The sequence below is a fragment of the Diachasma alloeum genome, unplaced genomic scaffold, assembly GCF_001412515.2.
Source record: "Diachasma alloeum isolate Michigan unplaced genomic scaffold, Dall2.0 Dall_scaffold_00277, whole genome shotgun sequence".
NCBI lineage: Eukaryota > Metazoa > Arthropoda > Insecta > Hymenoptera > Braconidae > Diachasma > Diachasma alloeum.
This window is the reverse complement of record NW_021680416.1, coordinates 2,166,460-2,184,035: the sequence shown is the minus strand read 5'-3', so window position 1 is coordinate 2,184,035 and position 17,576 is coordinate 2,166,460. Positions and strand designations below refer to the sequence as shown.

Sequence of the window (17,576 nt, the reverse complement as noted above, 5' to 3'; positions counted from 1 at the left end):
CCATTTCTCGACCCGCTCTTTCGTTTGAGCCCAAAAAAACATTCATATCTTGTCTGACATCTTTGCTACAAACTCGGGTCTTCAACTCGGGCTTTCAATCGAAGGCCCTCTCATTCTCTCATTCGCTAACATTTTTTTCATTCAAATTTTCTATGCGTGGATTGTTTACAATTCATTGATTGCAGGTGCCATTTAAGACTGCATCCTTCATGTGCTATGGACCAGTCGTGGAGGATGGATATGGATGCTGTTATAATCCAAGAGCCGACGAAATATTCTTCGCATGTTCGTCTTTCAATACGTGCAAAGAAACTTGTACAAAAAAATTCGCTGATACGTTGCGACAGGTCCTCTGTGATATGAAGGACGTTGGATATGTGTAATTTTTATGTTGTTGTTTTGTATATTGCAAATATAGATATTTTATTAGTTATGAGAATGGGAGATGTTGAGGAAAGTTTTTGAGATATTTACATACAATAAAGAAATTATAAAGCGCCTAATGGTCGCCACGATAATTCTTCGATTTCGTTAGAATTTTAAAGATGCAGGGAAAAATTAATAAAAAATTGGCATATTCTCATGGAAATTGAAGCGAGCGTGTTGTGTGAAAATTAACACTTCCATTATGACTAAAGACAAATTTAAATTTTTTTGTAAGATGTGGAAAACTAGATAAATTTTTTACATCTTAACGGCGTGATCGACCGTTTTATGAGCAAGTTCATTATTCATTCATGAGCAGAAGATGATTCAAAAAAGCATTTGTACTTTACCAAATTTAATTTGAATTATAAGAATTAGGAATGAATTTCAGCAGAAATTTGATAGATTTTCTCAGAAAACGCACTAGATTTTTCTGTTGAATTTTTATCAGGTGTATAAATTAACAGATTATCAATCGAATTAAATTACAGAACCATTCTCTCAAGGGGCAATGTTGAATTCAATGAATTACTGAAAATAACACTGCCAATTGACACTTTTGACTTTTTTTCAAATGCTAATGAGGGGTTGAAATATTGATGAAATTGAACAATTTTTTTTCAATACAAAGAACAATTATTTCCCTTTATGACGAGCCTAAACTGAGCTCAATTGATAAATATTTCGAAATAATAATTCGTTTGTGGCTTGCGCCACATTTTTTCATTCTTTTTTCTCAAGAAAATCAAACAAACAAACTTGGAAAATTCGAGCCCAGGAAATTCTATAGAAAATATCTCAATAGAATAAGTTAATAGAAAAATCAAATTCTATTGACTTTTTCTATTAAATATTTTCTATTGAACATTGCAATCGAATCGGCCAAAAACTAATAGAAAGTTCAATACAAATCCACTAGAATTTTCTAACGAATTCGCTAGGTTTTTCTATTAAATTTTTTCATCCGCGTCGCGCGCTCGTCAATGAAAATCCTCAGCAACGGATACTGTGTGCTGTGAGTATTCGCCTTTAGTCCATGTGACGAGAAATAAAAATACAGTGAGCAAAGAGAAAATTCCGACAGAATATTCAAAAAATAGTAAAAAAGTGAATGAAAATGTCTGATGAAGTCATAGCAAAACACAGACTCCACAGTGGGATATTCCATCCCCTCTTGCGTCAGTGGCAGACGAGAAATGTCGAGATCACTCCGGATAACATCATGTACCCGATATTTATTTTGTAAGTAAAGTATAAGGACAGGTTACCGCCCGTCTCAGATCGGTAATTAAATCTGTCGAATCAATTTCTGCAAGTAATCAGCATCAATCGTCAATTTTTGGTTCAGGGATGAACCCGATGCTAGAGACGAGATATCCAGTATGCCAGGAATATTTAGATACGGGATAAATCAATTGAAATTGACGCTGGAGCCGTTGGTAGCTAAAGGGCTGAAGTCTGTATTACTGTTCGGAGTTATTAACAATGAATTTAAGGTAACGGTTCATTTTATTTAGAATAGATAAATCGTGTAAAATGGGGAAATTGATAATCACGTGTGAAAAATTTTAATAGATAAACCTAGAGAATTGACTAGACAATTCTATTGGATTTTTATTGAACTTTCTTTGTTTTTGGCCCATTTTCTATAGAAAATAGTCTATAGAAAAGATTAATAGAATTCGATTTTTCTGTACAAATTATTTAAATGAGGTATTTTCTATCGAATTTCCAAGTGTTTTGTTTGATTTTCTTGATGAAAAGAAAAGAAAAATGGAATGAAAAAATCTTGGACAATTTGAGTCGAAGAAATTCTATAGAAAATGTGTCAGAATAAATTATCTAGAAAAATTGAATTCAATTGAATTTTCTATTGAATTTCAATTCAATAGAATTCCATTGGATTTTCTATTGAATTTCTATTGGAATTCTATGACAATTCCATTAGAGTTCTATTAGAATTATAAAAAAAACCACCGTTTTCGTGTTGGAAAATAGTCTATAGGAAAGATCAATAGAATTTGATTTACAAATTGTACAAATTATTTAAATGACGTATTGTCTATCGAATTTCCAAGTGTTTTGTTTGATTTTCTTGATGAAAAGAAAAGAAAAGAAAAATGGAATGAAAAAATCTTGGAAAATTTGAGTCGAGGAAATTGGCTTTTTTTCCCATCAAATATCCCTTACCAAAACGAGACGTTAAACTTGCACAATTTCCCGTAAAAATGGCTCACAAAACAAATAGAATTTTTTATTAAAAAAATAATCAATTCAAAAAAACAATCGATATTTGAAGGATCCTCTGGGAACTAACGCTGACAGCCCGAGTAATCCAATAGTCCAGGCATTGCCCCAGTTGCGAAAGTGGTTTCCGCACTTAGTAATTGCTTGCGATGTATGCCTGTGTCCTTATACAAGCCACGGACATTGTGGGATCCTCACTGATGATGGCTTAATAGATAATAAATCGAGTATCCAGAGAATTGCTGAGATTTCCGTGGCATACAGTCGAGCTGGTGAGACAGTATCATGCTCTCATTACTCCTTTCGTCATCATTTCACTTTAACATTGACCATCTCTACCCTTTTGTTTTAATTGATATCTTCATTTTAATTAATAATGAATTCTAAATTCTTTATTTGTGGAATAATTGCATCGAAAGACCTAGAGCTTTTACTAAAAAAATAGTTTTCTTCAAGTTGTCAAGTTCAATAGAAAGTATTTTATAGATAAATTCAATAGAATTTTTTTTTTTAATATTCCATTATATTTTCTGTTGAAATTCCTCGGCTTAAATTATCCATCTCTACACTTTTGCATGTTAGATTTCATGTACGGAGAAATTCTAGAAAAAAACTAGGGCTTTTGCTGAAAAAATCCATTGAATTTCTAGTTTTTTAAAGTAATGTTCAATATAGAATATTTAATAGAAAAAAATGATAGAATTTCATTTTTATATAAACTTTATTCTTTTGAAAAAATTTCTGTCGAAATTCCTCGGTTTAAATCGGCCAAGTTTTTTTGTTTGATTTTTCAATAGGAAAAAAAAAATTCACTAAAGAACACTGAAAATCTATGATTAGAAATATATCATATCTATTTTCTATAGAAAATATCTCAATAAAATGAGTTATACAGAAACATAAAATTCTACTTATTTCATCTATAAAACAATTTCTACTTGACATTTTCAATTGAAATCTAGATGATAATTTTTTTATCGAGAAAATTTTCCACTGGATTTGATATAGATGATCGAAAAATGACGAAACGATCGAGAAATGGAATCGAATCAGGTGAATTCATTGATATTTTTCTAGGTGCACATATTATTGCTCCATCAGATATGATGGACGGACGAATCGGTGCGATAAAAAAGGCTCTGTCGAAAGAGGGATTTGATAACAGAGTGGCAGTGTTATCTTACTCCGTAAAATTCGCATCTGGGTTTTATGGGCCTTTTCGCGATGCCTCCAAGTCAGCGCCGAAATTCGGTGATAGGCAGAGCTATCAGTTACCCCCTGGCAGTGTGGGATTAGCTGCCAGAGCTGCTGTAAGATAACATTCCCTACATTGTCCCCTGATTATGCAGATTTCCAAATTTGAGGGTTTGATAATGGGAATTTTATTCTGAATAATGGCAAGAAAAATTGAAAATATGAAAGTTACACAGCTGTTCGATGAATTATACTCACAAAATCAATAGAATAGATTTTAGTACTCACAAAATCAATTTTAGAAAATTATTATAAAGGATATGAACCTTTAGAAAAAAAAACATTGTTATTTCAGATTTTGTTCAAATTTTAAAGAAATTCTTCATTTTTGAGCAGCAAAGAGACGAGAATTCTTCAAATTTCTGGAATTTTCGATAAAAAAATTAACTGAGTACCAAATTACGCAGATTTATCAATGAATTGAAAATTAAAAAATATATTTTTCTGAATTTCTCGGATTACTTTTAATTTTCGTTAAATAACTAAACGGGTATTTACAGTTTCCACTGATTTTTTTATTTAATTATATTTTTTTAATAACGGAGTTTCTTTAAAGTTCATGAATTCTGCCAAAAATCCTCATCTGATTTAATTATTTCTGAACAACATGATTGACATAATCTGTGAGATCCACAGAATATGACACATTTGTTAATTTTTTAAATATAAAATCAATTCTTGAAAGGAGTTTTGACATCTCTAAATCCCTGAATGTTAATATTTTCTCGATTCGTTGGATTCCCTCATCATCAAGTATTTTTTCTACATAAAGAGGTGTTTGTTCATCATAGGAGAGGGACGTGGCTGAGGGTGCCGACATGATAATGGTAAAACCAGGCTTGGCATATCTAGACGTCGTCAGGGTCACCAAAGAAGCCCATCCCCATCACCCGATGTTCATTTACCAAGTATCCGGGGAATACGCAATGCTGTACCACGCAGCCAAGAACGGCGCTATCAATCTTAAAAGTGTCTTACACGAGGTTCTCCTATCCATGAGGAGAGCCGGGGCTGACTGCATCATCACGTACTTCACTCCACTAATCTTGGAGATGATTCACACTCGGAGTAGACTATGAAGTACCCAAATTTTTAAAAACAATGTACGTATTTTTTCTGGGGATTTTCGGTCACCAATTGATGAATTCAGTAGTGGAGAATTCTAATCAGTAGTGAGAATTCTATTGAGACTTCTGTTCGCTTCTTGACAATTTGACAGATTTTTTATTCAAATTCGAAATTAAAAGATTTTAATTTTTCTAAATGAATCATTTTTGAGATTTTCTTTTTAAATTGTTGGGGAGGTATTCTGGAATGTTTTCCACCGTTTTTGGAATTACAAATTCAAAAAAGATAAACTTGGAGAATTCATGATTCAACAGTGCAGTCTGCATCTACAGGACTGCGAGCTCCGAAGAATTCCGATTTTTCCCATTTTTTTTCCAGTAATTTTCTTTTTTATTAATTGGTGTAAAGAAACTCGTGGCCAAAAAATTCGGAAACAATTGCAGAAGAATAAGTTGAAAGCATGAAAAATCAACATCCATCGACTTTTTTAAATAAACTATTTAAGATGAATGTCCCGAAAGTTGAACACTCAGATTCAGTAGCTGAACTGGCAAAAAAATGGAATTTGTGGGTAGCAATTTGTTTCTCTTAATGGCCTGCCAAAATGTGGTACCGAATGATGAATTGCAAGACTCGGAAAATATGCTGAATAGTCAAAAAACCCTGGCTTGTGAAACAGTCAGGTTCTGGGACATTCACCTCGTTGAAACGTACGAAAAAATTCCATAGAAAAACCTAGAGAATTCGACAGAAAATTCTATTAGATTTCTATTGAAAATCCCATCAGTTTTTGGCTGATTCTACTGGAGAGTTCCGCAGGGTTACGACTAAAAATGTCAGAGAAATGTCGAATAGAAACTATTCTAGAGAAAAAATGAGCAGAATCGGCTAAAAACGAATAGAAAGTTCAATTTTCTAGTGAATTCGCTAGGTTTTTCTATGAAATGTTTTTCGTACGGGTTAAAATTTATAGTGAAGTTCCTTCAATTTTACAGATTATCGGAAAGGTGGTGTTAGCGGGACAACTGAGAAACTTTGTAAATAGTACTTAAATAGAAATATATGAAATTTTAAAAAATGTCTTCTGCACAAATCGAGCTGAGACATGGCTAGAACAAATTGCATTCAATCCGATATTATTAGATTTAAAAAACGAGATCATCACATGTCACAATGTCTGCCTGGGAGTGCTAATAAATTTGAATTACATCAAACTTCATTAACCCCTCAAAATTAAATTTCACCATCCCATGCGACAATGATCCATTACCCATCTCCCAATCTCATCGACTCTCAGATTAATTTTGTCAAAAAAATAAATTTGGTGAGATTACATAAAAAATCACGTGTCGCCCACAAAAATATCTCTTGGATTTCTAGAATTGAACAGCAAAATTATCACTCGCCCCTAGTTCTACCTAGGATTATTAATAAATTATTTGAATTACAGCAACCCTCATCATTCCCTGGAGATAAACTTGAATTACCCAGAGCATTAATTAATGATGCACCACCCACTTCCCGATATTATCGACTCTCAGATTAATTTCATCAAAAAAATAACTTTTAATTTAAATTGAAAGAAAATTTCAAACTTGACCTGCAAAAAATTGCATAAAAAATTATTCCCCACCCACACATTGATTTTCTGCTTAATTCTATTTCAAGAAATAAATTTGAAGAAATTCCCAACAAAATTATCCGCCAGTTCCAAAAATATCTTTTGTATTTCTAGAGTTCAAAATCATCACTTGTCCGAAGTTGTCCCTAGGATTGTTAATAAATTATTCGAATTACATCAACCCTCATCATTCCCTGGAGATAAACTTGAATTACCCAGAGCATTAATTAATGTTGCACTTCCCAATATTATCGACTCTCAGATTAATTTTATCAAAAAAATAAGTTTTAATTTTAATTGAAAAAACAAAATTTTTCAAACTTAACGTAGGGGAGATTGGGGTAAAACGGACACTTTTGACTTTAAAAAAAATGTTAATAAGAGGTTGAAATGTTCATAAAATTTAATAATTTGTTTTTCAATACAAAGAACAATTCTTTCCCTTCATGACGACCCTGAACTGAGCTCAATTCATCAATTTGTTTCTGAGTTATGAATAATTTAAAAAAGTCTAAAGTGTCCGTTTTACCCCACCCGCCCCTACAAAAAATTGCATAAAAAATTATTCCCTACTCACATAATTAACCCTCAGCTTAATTCTATTTTAAGAAATAAATTTGAAGAAATTCCAAACAAAATTACCCGCCAGTTCCAAAAACATCTCTTGTATTCCTAGAGTTCAAAATCATTACTTGTCCAAAGTTGTGCCTAGGATTGTTAATAAATTATTCGAATTACATCAACCCTCATCATTCCCTGGAGATAAACTTGAATTACCCAGAGCATTAATTAATGTTGCACTTCCCAATATTATCGACTCTCAGATTAATTTTATCAAAAAAATAAGTTTTAATTTAAATTGAAAAAACAAAATTTTTCAAACTTAACGTAGGGGATTGGGGTAAAACGGACACTTGACTTTTTTTAAAAATGTTATTAATAAGAGGTTGAAATGTTTATAAAATTTAATAATTTGTTTTTCAATACAAAGAACAATTCTTTCCCTTCATGACGACCCTGAACTGAGCTCAATTCATCAATTTGTTTCTAAGTTATGAATAATTTAAAAAAATCTAAAGCGTCCGTTTTACCCCACCTGCCCCTACAAAAAATTGNCTAGGATTGTTAATAAATTATTCGAATTACATCAACCCTCATCATTCCCTGGAGATAAACTTGAATTACCCAGAGCATTAATTAATGTTGCACTTCCCAATATTATCGACTCTCAGATTAATTTTATCAAAAAAATAAGTTTTAATTTTAATTGAAAAAACAAAATTTTTCAAACTTAACGTAGGGGAGATTGGGGTAAAACGGACACTTTTGACTTTAAAAAAAATGTTAATAAGAGGTTGAAATGTTCATAAAATTTAATAATTTGTTTTTCAATACAAAGAACAATTCTTTCCCTTCATGACGACCCTGAACTGAGCTCAATTCATCAATTTGTTTCTAAGTTATGAATAATTTAAAAAAATCTAAAGCGTCCGTTTTACCCCACCTGCCCCTACAAAAAATTGCATAAAAAATTATTCCCCACCCACATAATTAACCCTCAGCTTAATTCTATTTCAAGAAATAAATTTGAAGAAATTCCCAACAAAATTACCCGCCAGTTCCAAAAACATCTCTTGTATTCCTAGAGTTCAAAATCATTACTTGTCCAAAGTTGTGCCTAGGATTGTTAATAAATTATTCGAATTACATCAACCCTCATCATTCCCTGGAGATAAACTTGAATTACCCAGAGCATTAATTAATGTTGCACTTCCCAATATTATCGACTCTCAGATTAATTTTATCAAAAAAATAAGTTTTAATTTAAATTGAAAAAACAAAATTTTTCAAACTTAACGTAGGGGAGATTGGGGTAAAACGGACACTTTTGACTTTAAAAAAAATGTTAATAAGAGGTTGAAATGTTCATAAAATTTAATAATTTGTTTTTCAATACAAAGAACAATTCTTTCCCTTCATGACGACCCTGAACTGAGCTCAATTCATCAATTTGTTTCTAAGTTATGAATAATTTAAAAAAATCTAAAGCGTCCGTTTTACCCCACCTGCCCCTACAAAAAATTGCATAAAAAATTATTCCCCACCCACATAATCGACCCTCAGCTTAATTCTATTTCAAGAAATAAATTTGAAGAAATTCCCAACAAAATTACCCGCCAGTTCCAAAAACATCTCTTGTATTCCTAGAGTTCAAAATCATCACTTGTCCGAAGTTGTGCCTAGAATTGTTGATAAATTTATTACCTCAAACCTCACCATTCCCGCGAGACAATCTCGACTCATCCCAAGCAATAATCAATGATGCACCCGCCTCCCAGTATCACCACCGCTCAGATAAATCTTCCCGAAAAAATAAATTTTGAGAAATTGTTGCATAAAAAATTATCGTCACCCACAAACATCTCTCGAGTCCTCTCGAAATTTCTTTCGACTCCCGGATAATCCAGCAGACGTGGGCCAATGGGGTGCGGACACCGGTTGTCTCACTCTCGAATCAGCGCTGATATTTCCGTTGCCACGTCGCCACTTCAGCCAATGGGAGCAGGCCACGCCGAAATCGGCCCGTTAATATGCTCAGCGCTGAATTCACTCAGCAGTCAGTTAGATACCACACACCGTACGAGTCAAGTGTTCAAGTTAAAGTGACTTTTGTCGTCTGTGAATTTATTTCACCGTTTCTACGTGAAGAATATTAATTCAATCGGTAAATAGAACTCTCTCCAATTAATTACGATTTTTTATTCAAGTAGATTATTGGAATTTTTGGAGAGTCTGAGGCCACAGTTTTTGCTCCGAAAATTCTAAGAGTGCCACGTATTCCTCTACCGTTATATTTCCCGTTGTTTCGTTCTCAAATTTTCATTCAGGGAGTTGAACAGTATTTGTTGAATAATAGCTTTCGTTTTTTTGAGTTGAACGAGTGGATTTTTTTATGCAGTCGGTGATATTTGTTTGGGAAATCTAATTAGGTACGAGAAATTTCTGAATCTGTCGGTGGGTTCGGCATGCCGGTAATCAAATCTCGTGGGTTTTTGGAAAAATAGAGAGTTGTTGAGTCGTGGATTCAGTTCTTGAGAGAACTGAACTGAACTGACCTTTATTCTTAGTGATAAAGGGCATGATTACAATTCTCTGGGAGAGGACTGAGACATACTCGAAGCTCCTAGAATATTCTAACCCAACGTAGGGAGGTGATGACTCCATGAATCTCAGTTTCGAGCAGAAGTAATTATTCTTTACGGTCCATGTGAAATTTTTAAATTTTTTGCTCGTCTTTTATTAATTTTGAATTGATGAGATATGAGAGTTTGATAGTTGGGTCCTTTTTTTTGTGTCTTTTATCGAAATTAATGAATCAATTTCACATATGTGACATGCACTATTAGAAAAAAATTAAATTTAACGGAAAATTCGGTAGTAATTTTTAAGAGAGAAATTATGAGATTTGACATTTCACTGAAATATTCATTTTCAATCAAAATAAATATTGAATACTAAATTAATGAATTCAAGAGTATATTTCACCTAGATTTTATAATTTCTGTTGATTTTCTCATGAAATTGTAAATTTTCAAATACAAAATTACTCGAAAATTCAGTGGCAATAGCACGTGACAAAAATTTCACCTGAAATATTGGAATTGAGACGATCATTTTTGCTCCAAAAATTCTAAGAGTGCCACGTATTCCTCTACCGTTATATTTCCCGTTGTTTCATTCTCAAATTTTCATTCAGGGAGTTGAACAGTATTTGTTGAATAATAGCTTTCGTTTTTTTGAGTTGAACGAGTGAATTTTTTTATGCAGTCGGTGACATTTGTTTGGGAAATCTAATTAGGTACGAGAAATTTCTCAATCTGTCGGTGGGTTCGGCATGCCGGTAATCAAATCTCGTGGGTTTTTGGAAAAATAGAGAGTTGTTGAGTCGTGGATTCAGTTCTTGAGAAAACTGAACTGAACTGACCTTTATTCTTAGTCATAAAGGGCATGATTACAATTCTCTGGGAGAGGACTGAGACATACTCGAAGCTCCTAGAATATTCTAACCCAACGTAGGGAGGTGATGACTCCATGAATCTCAGTTTCGAGCAGAAGTAATTATTCTTTACGGTCCATGTGACATTTTTACATTTTTTGCTCGTCTTTTATTAATTTTGAATTGATGAGATATGAGAGTTTGATAGTTGGGTCCTTTTTTTTGTGTCTTTTATCGAAATTAATGAATCAATTTCACATATGTGACATGCACTATTAGAAAAAAATTAAATTTAACGGAAAATTCGGTAGTAATTTTTAAGAGAGAAATTATGAGATTTGACATTTCACTGAAATATTCATTTTCAATCAAAATAAATATTGAATACTAAATTAATGAATTCAAGAGTATATTTCACCTAGATTTTATAATTTCTGTTGATTTTCTCATGAAATTGTAAATTTTCAAATACAAAATTACTCGAAAATTCAGTGGCAATAGCACGTGACAAAAATTTCACCTGAAATATTGGAATTGAGACGATCATTTTTGCTCCAAAAATTCTAAGAGTGCCACGTATTCCTCTACCGTTATATTTCCCGTTGTTTCATTCTCAAATTTTCATTCAGGGAGTTGAACAGTATTTGTTGAATAATAGCTTTCGTTTTTTTGAGTTGAACGAGTGAATTTTTTTATGCAGTCGGTGACATTTGTTTGGGAAATCTAATTAGGTACGAGAAATTTCTCAATCTGTCGGTGGGTTCGGCATGCCGGTAATCAAATCTCGTGGGTTTTTGGAAAAATAGAGAGTTGTTGAGTCGTGGATTCAGTTCTTGAGAAAACTGAACTGAACTGACCTTTATTCTTAGTCATAAAGGGCATGATTACAATTCCCTGGGAGAGGACTGAGACATACTCGAAGCTCCTAGAATATTATAACCCAACGTAGGGAGGTGATGACTCCATGAATCTCAGTTTCGAGCAGAAGTAATTATTCTTTACGGTCCATGTGACATTTTTACATTTTTTGCTCGTCTTTTATTAATTTTGAATTGATGAGATATGAGAGTTTAATAGTTGGGTCCTTATTTTTGTGTCTTTTATCGAAATTAATGAATCAATTTCACATATGTGACATGCACTATTAGAAAAAAATTAAATTTAACGGAAAATTCGGTAGTAATTTTTAAGAGAGAAATTATGAGATTTGACATTTCACTGAAATATTCATTTTCAATCAAAATAAATATTGAANTGTTAAATTGTTCGATTTACAGATAAAGAGAGAGAGAACAAACATGAAAGGAGCTCTGTCGTTTATGGTAATAGGGCTGCTAGCCTTACTGGCTACAGCTAAAGACGAGAAGAAAGAGAAAGAAGACATCGGAACTGTCATCGGTATTGATTTGGGAACAACATACTCATGGTAAGTAACTAAAACACTTTACTTCAGCGGTCAACTCCACCCAGAAATCAGTTTTAGTTCAACATCTTGGGATGTAAAAGAGATGGAAAAGTTTTTATAGAAAATAATCACAAAGTCCTTGTGAAAATTTGGTCTCTTGGATTTCAATATGTTTAACGAACACTGGACTTTACTTATAGTTTACTCATCTTGTTTTCTCATTTATCTATCGGCTTTTTGCCAAATACTTCAAAAGCTGAGAGAAATTGCAACATTTTTCCGGAAGAATCAGAGGAATTCCCCTAGCTAGAGTTCAGACAGTCCTTTGTTCAAGAAATCCTATGAAATTTCTGTTAGAGCATTATAAGAATTCTATTGGAATTCCATCAAAAAATTAATAATAAATTAATAATAAATGCTCGATAAACAATGCATTTTTCACAAATTTCAAATTTCACCGGTTTTTCGTTGCAAGGGTTAACTTGCCAACGCGGCCATCGCCCGAGGGCCTTCAGCCAGGGAATGTTGAATGTGGAGTGGATTTTTCAGTTGAAAATTCCGTGGAATATTCGGTTTGAAAATTGTGTTGAATTTTCAGTTGAATATTATGTGGAAAACATTTTTCACATTTTTCACATATTCATAATTTTACCAGCAATTTTCGAAAGTTCAAACAATTTCAATTATTTATTTATAAACAACGAATGTTTAAAAAAATGATAATTCTGTGCAAAATATTTATTATGAATGACGCTGATATTTATGATTTCTTCCAAATTTTCTCACGCAATTTAATTAACACATTTGATTATTGAAAATGGGTGATTCTAAAATGGTTGATATGCACAATTTCTGAAATTCGGAGATGCAGAGGAGGCCACAATAGCTCAATTGGTAGAGCACCTGTCGCCTTTAAAAAAAAACAATTTCAGCAAATCAAATATACTCCTTTTTTTTCTTTTTTTTGGGCACAGTATTAAAAGAAACAAATACAGTCCGCATATGATAATGTGTAAAAATTATTGTATAATATCTAACATGTTTTTCACCAAAATAGAGATCTAAATCTCCATATTAGACAAAACTCGAGAGCCGCTAATTGGCCATTAGTTTTCACTAATTCAATACTGTTCATCAATTTTTTTTAGACTTAGTTTTTATAAATGTAAATACTGTAAATAATGCTTGTTATATAAATAAAAACATTGTTAATAAAAAAAAAGTAGAGCACCTGTCCGGCAAACGGAAGATGTGGGATCATACCCCACTTGTGTTCGAGCCCGTGTGCCTCGGAATTTTTTAATTTGTGCATTGATAATTATTCAATTATTTCCCTCATATAGAGGTCCGGAAAGTCGACGGATAGCATATAGCATCCCGCTTTCCAAGTAATTTATGCCTTAAAAAACATCTAAGGTTTAACCGTGTAGAATAGCCCAGGGGATAATACAGATCTAAAATGGTTGAATCTAAAAAAAAATGTAAAAAATGCCTGGATATCTTTACTGGATAAAAAAATCCCATGATTCCCTTGACCCTGGCCGCGCACCGCTGTCTCACCCTCTCTAAAATCCCCCTTAAATTCCAGCGTCGGCGTCTACAAGAATGGCCGAGTGGAGATAATCGCCAACGACCAAGGAAACCGGATAACGCCCTCGTACGTGGCGTTCACAGCTGACGGTGAGCGTCTGATCGGCGACGCCGCGAAGAACCAGCTGACAACAAATCCGGAGAACACCGTATTTGACGCAAAACGTTTGATCGGTCGTGAATGGTCCGACCCAACGGTGCAGAACGACGCCAAGTTCTTCCCCTTCAAAGTAGTCGAGAAGAACTCAAAGCCGCACATAAAGGTGTCCACGAAAGAGGGTGAGAAGATCTTCGCCCCGGAGGAGATCTCGGCAATGGTCCTTGGAAAGATGAAGGAGACAGCTGAAGCCTATCTAGGCAAGAAGGTCACCCACGCCGTCGTGACAGTGCCAGCTTACTTCAACGACGCCCAGCGTCAGGCGACCAAGGACGCAGGGACAATCTCCGGTCTGAATGTCATGAGAATCATCAACGAGCCAACAGCAGCAGCAATTGCCTACGGTCTCGACAAGAAAGACGGTGAGAAAAACGTCCTGGTCTTCGATCTTGGTGGTGGCACCTTCGACGTGAGTCTCTTGACGATCGACAATGGAGTCTTCGAGGTGGTGGCCACTAACGGAGACACCCACCTGGGTGGTGAGGACTTCGATCAGCGAGTGATGGACCACTTCATCAAGCTCTACAAGAAGAAGAAGGGCAAGGACATCAGGAAGGACAACAGAGCTGTCCAGAAGCTTCGTCGTGAAGTGGAGAAGGCAAAGCGTGCTCTCAGTGCCAGCCACCAAGTGAGGATTGAAATCGAGTCGTTCTTCGATGGCGAGGACTTCTCAGAGACCCTGACGAGAGCTAAATTCGAGGAGTTGAACATGGACCTCTTCCACAGCACGATGAAGCCCGTGCAGAAGGTCCTGGACGATGCTGACATGAGCAAGAAGGATGTGCACGAGATCGTCCTGGTGGGAGGATCGACGAGAATTCCCAAGGTTCAGCAGTTGGTGAAAGAGTTCTTCGGGGGTAAGGAGCCCTCTCGAGGCATCAACCCTGACGAGGCTGTGGCTTACGGCGCTGCTGTGCAGGCTGGCGTTCTCTCTGGGGAACAGGACACTGATGCCATTGTTCTTCTTGATGTTAATCCCTTGACCATGGGTATCGAGACTGTTGGAGGAGTCATGACTAAGCTCATCCCAAGGAATACTGTCATTCCCACGAAGAAGTCGCAGATATTCTCGACAGCTTCTGACAACCAGCACACTGTCACCATTCAGGTTTACGAGGGTGAACGACCAATGACGAAGGACAATCATCTTCTTGGAAAGTTCGATCTCACTGGGATTCCCCCAGCGCCCAGGGGAATCCCTCAGATTGAGGTGACCTTTGAGATCGATGCCAATGGTATTCTCCAGGTGTCAGCTGAGGACAAGGGCACTGGAAACAGGGAGAAGATCGTCATCACCAATGACCAGAACAGACTGACGCCTGACGACATTGACAGGATGATCAAGGATGCTGAGAAGTTTGCTGATGAGGACAAAAAACTCAAGGAGCGAGTGGAGGCGAGGAATGAGCTCGAGTCTTATGCCTATTCTTTGAAGAATCAGCTGGCTGATAAGGAGAAACTTGGGGCTAAGCTCAGTGATGAGGACAAGACGAAGATGGAGGAGGCCATTGATGAGAAGATCAAGTGGCTGGAGGACAATCAGGACACTGACCCTGAGGAGTACAAGAAGCAGAAGAAGGAGTTGACGGATATTGTTCAGCCGATTATTTCTAAGCTTTATCAAGGGGCTGGTGGGGCACCACCACCGACTGGCAGTGAGGAGGATGATCTTAAGGACGAGCTATAAATGACAGATTTCGATTATTATTGAATTTGTCTAGTGTATCTCAGACTGAACTTTTGTTAATGCAATAATTATAGCTTCCTGGTGGGGTCGGTGGCCTCTGGAATCATTTGTGCTGTTCCTGCATTCTTGGTGATTCTGGGGGTCAGCCATCGTTAGGATACGGTTCCTTCTGGTCGTGTGACATCGACGGTTTTGCTCGCGACACTGGGGGGAAGATATAGGAAACGATGGGAGGGGCTTGGGGAATTTTCAGGGGATTATCAGCCACTGGGAATTCCGCGGGACTTCTCGTTTAATTTATTAAACTGCAATTAACTGTTTTATATATAATTTCATGAAGCGAAACTTCAACCGTTCTCATATGCAGTGAGTCTTTTTGGTGAGTGAGGAGAGATAAATTTCACGTGTGATGGAGAGACGTCTGTTAGCGATACATTAATTCATTCTTTTGTATACATGAGAGTAAATGAGATTTGTGTGATGTGATTACATGTAACAGTATCACGATAATAAAGAATTTTTTCAATAAAATGAACTTTTTTGGTATTATTGGGGGGCTTTTTGTGTGGGTTGCGTCTAATCGTAATTTGAATTCAACACAGGGAAATTCACCAATAATCAAAAGACAAATTTATTCAAAATTTCCTACTAAACCGGTTTAATTCCAATCATTCTCGTTTTATACAAAAACAACCTTTTTCTCTCATTTTCTCTGTTTGGGGTCAGACGTAAACAGACAAAAAAGGAATTCTCCAAGTAATAATAATAACCCAGAAAATCGATGTTTATAGCCCCCACTTATAATATGAAGAAAAGCCCAGGTTAATCGTATATTTCACGGAGAGGAATGTTCAGTAAAAATTATGGAACTCGGTTCGCTCACCGATTACGGTATCGACTCAGAAAATTTAAGTGACGGTATCGCAATTTTTCACAGGAGATTCAGATATAAATTAGGGAAGACTCTGGAAAAATTCCGTGATTTTAGGTAAAAATTACGTGACAGTTCCGTAAAATTTTCTATAAAGATACGTAATTTTTATTGAATATTTCTCTCCGTGTGGGCAATCAACGTTTAATCAGTGCGATGGGCACATTAGCCTTGGCCTTGCGCCCTTCAAAATGGCGCTCCAGTTTATTTTTTTGTTTGATTGCACATAATATTAAATTATGATGAGGATGATGCTATGTAACAAGGATTAAATATGAGTTATTAAGTTTATCGAATTTTTTGTTGTTGAATAAAGTGCGATGAAGACGATTGTGTGTTCAAATATCCGATTAATTTAATATGGCGGCCCTTCGGGGCCAGCGTACGGCGGTGGTGGGCCGGCTTAGCTTTGGGAAGCTAAGCTGCGCTGAGCGTGGTCACTAGAAGGATGGGTGGCCGCGAGGGAACACCTCTGGAAGAGTTTGAATTTTTCGAAAGATGGAAGAAGCATGAGGAATTAATATGCTGCTGGAAAAAGTAAAAATCCGTAAAAAAAATCGAGAGGTATACGATAATGAAAAAATGGTAATTTATTGTGTTGTTGAATAGGTTTTGTGTTCAATTGTCGTGTTCAAACGTCTTCGTGTTTATTCGTCATGAAACCAAAATTGTGAAAATGGAAATAAATCGAATGGCATAAAATTGAAAAGAATAATAGGGAATAGATTGATTGAAAGGGCTTCACAGTAAAAAACATTCTCACGTGTATTCTTTTTTTGTTATTTGTATGTGTGTAAACACTCAATTATCATTACAAACGAGTAAAAATTTATTGTTATTATGCAACAAACGGAACGTAAATAACAATGTATTTCATTAACTTTAGATTAATTTTTTCATCGTTCAGATATTTCTGGGGTTTTTCGTCAGATTCTTTGTCGTTCAATCCTATCGAATAATAATTCATTGATCAACATATCCGGCTGTTATCATGATTTGGATTTCCTGTTACTCAAACACTCGGTTTTCCTCGGTTACGATAAACTTTGACTGTAATATCACAGTATTTGAACAATATTTAATTTAGTTATTTATGCCCAGTCATGTTTTTTTCGTTACTTCAGATGCGGCTATCCAGATTTATCGATAGAATTGAACGAAATGTAAGTCTAAAAACTCTTTGGAGCTAATTG

At 35.2% G+C, this 17,576-nt stretch overlaps 3 protein-coding genes across 3 annotated transcripts in view; all 3 read left to right on the top strand.

Moving 5' to 3' along the window:
• LOC107038034 (carnitine O-acetyltransferase) overlaps positions 1–383 on the top strand; it is a 5,928-nt gene extending 5,545 nt beyond the window's left edge. Inside the window, exon 8 of the mRNA XM_015256899.1 lies at positions 186–383. Within this exon, the coding sequence (XP_015112385.1) occupies positions 186–383 (198 nt within the window). The remainder of the gene's footprint in view (positions 1–185) is intronic.
• A 1,091-nt stretch (positions 384–1,474) lies between these two features.
• On the top strand, positions 1,475–6,214 carry LOC107038094 (delta-aminolevulinic acid dehydratase). The gene is made up of 6 exons (XM_015256976.1): positions 1,475–1,668; positions 1,775–1,922; positions 2,726–2,945; positions 3,751–3,983; positions 4,719–5,030; positions 5,991–6,214. The coding sequence occupies exons 1-5, from the start codon at positions 1,538–1,540 to the stop codon at positions 5,004–5,006; spliced, it is 1,020 nt and encodes a 339-aa protein (XP_015112462.1). The 5' UTR covers positions 1,475–1,537; the 3' UTR covers positions 5,007–5,030; positions 5,991–6,214.
• A 3,029-nt stretch (positions 6,215–9,243) lies between these two features.
• Positions 9,244–15,987, top strand: LOC107038093 (endoplasmic reticulum chaperone BiP). Its single transcript, XM_015256975.1, has 3 exons — positions 9,244–9,341; positions 11,891–12,039; positions 13,607–15,987. The coding sequence occupies exons 2-3, from the start codon at positions 11,912–11,914 to the stop codon at positions 15,450–15,452; spliced, it is 1,974 nt and encodes a 657-aa protein (XP_015112461.1). The 5' UTR covers positions 9,244–9,341; positions 11,891–11,911; the 3' UTR covers positions 15,453–15,987.
• The last annotated feature ends 1,589 nt before the right edge of the window (positions 15,988–17,576 follow it).

Excerpts from the sequence above, each read along its gene's own strand:
- LOC107038094 (XM_015256976.1), top strand. The coding sequence starts at position 1,538 with ATGAAAATGTCTGATGAAGTCATAGCAAAACACAGACTCCACAGTGGG. Across the intron at positions 2,946-3,750 it reads CGTGGCATACAGTCGAGCTG|GTGCACATATTATTGCTCCA; the intron begins GTGAGACAGTAT and ends ATATTTTTCTAG. Across the intron at positions 3,984-4,718 it reads GATTAGCTGCCAGAGCTGCT|GAGAGGGACGTGGCTGAGGG; the intron begins GTAAGATAACAT and ends TGTTCATCATAG.
- LOC107038093 (XM_015256975.1), top strand. The coding sequence starts at position 11,912 with ATGAAAGGAGCTCTGTCGTTTATGGTAATAGGGCTGCTAGCCTTACTG. Across the intron at positions 12,040-13,606 it reads TTGGGAACAACATACTCATG|CGTCGGCGTCTACAAGAATG; the intron begins GTAAGTAACTAA and ends CTTAAATTCCAG.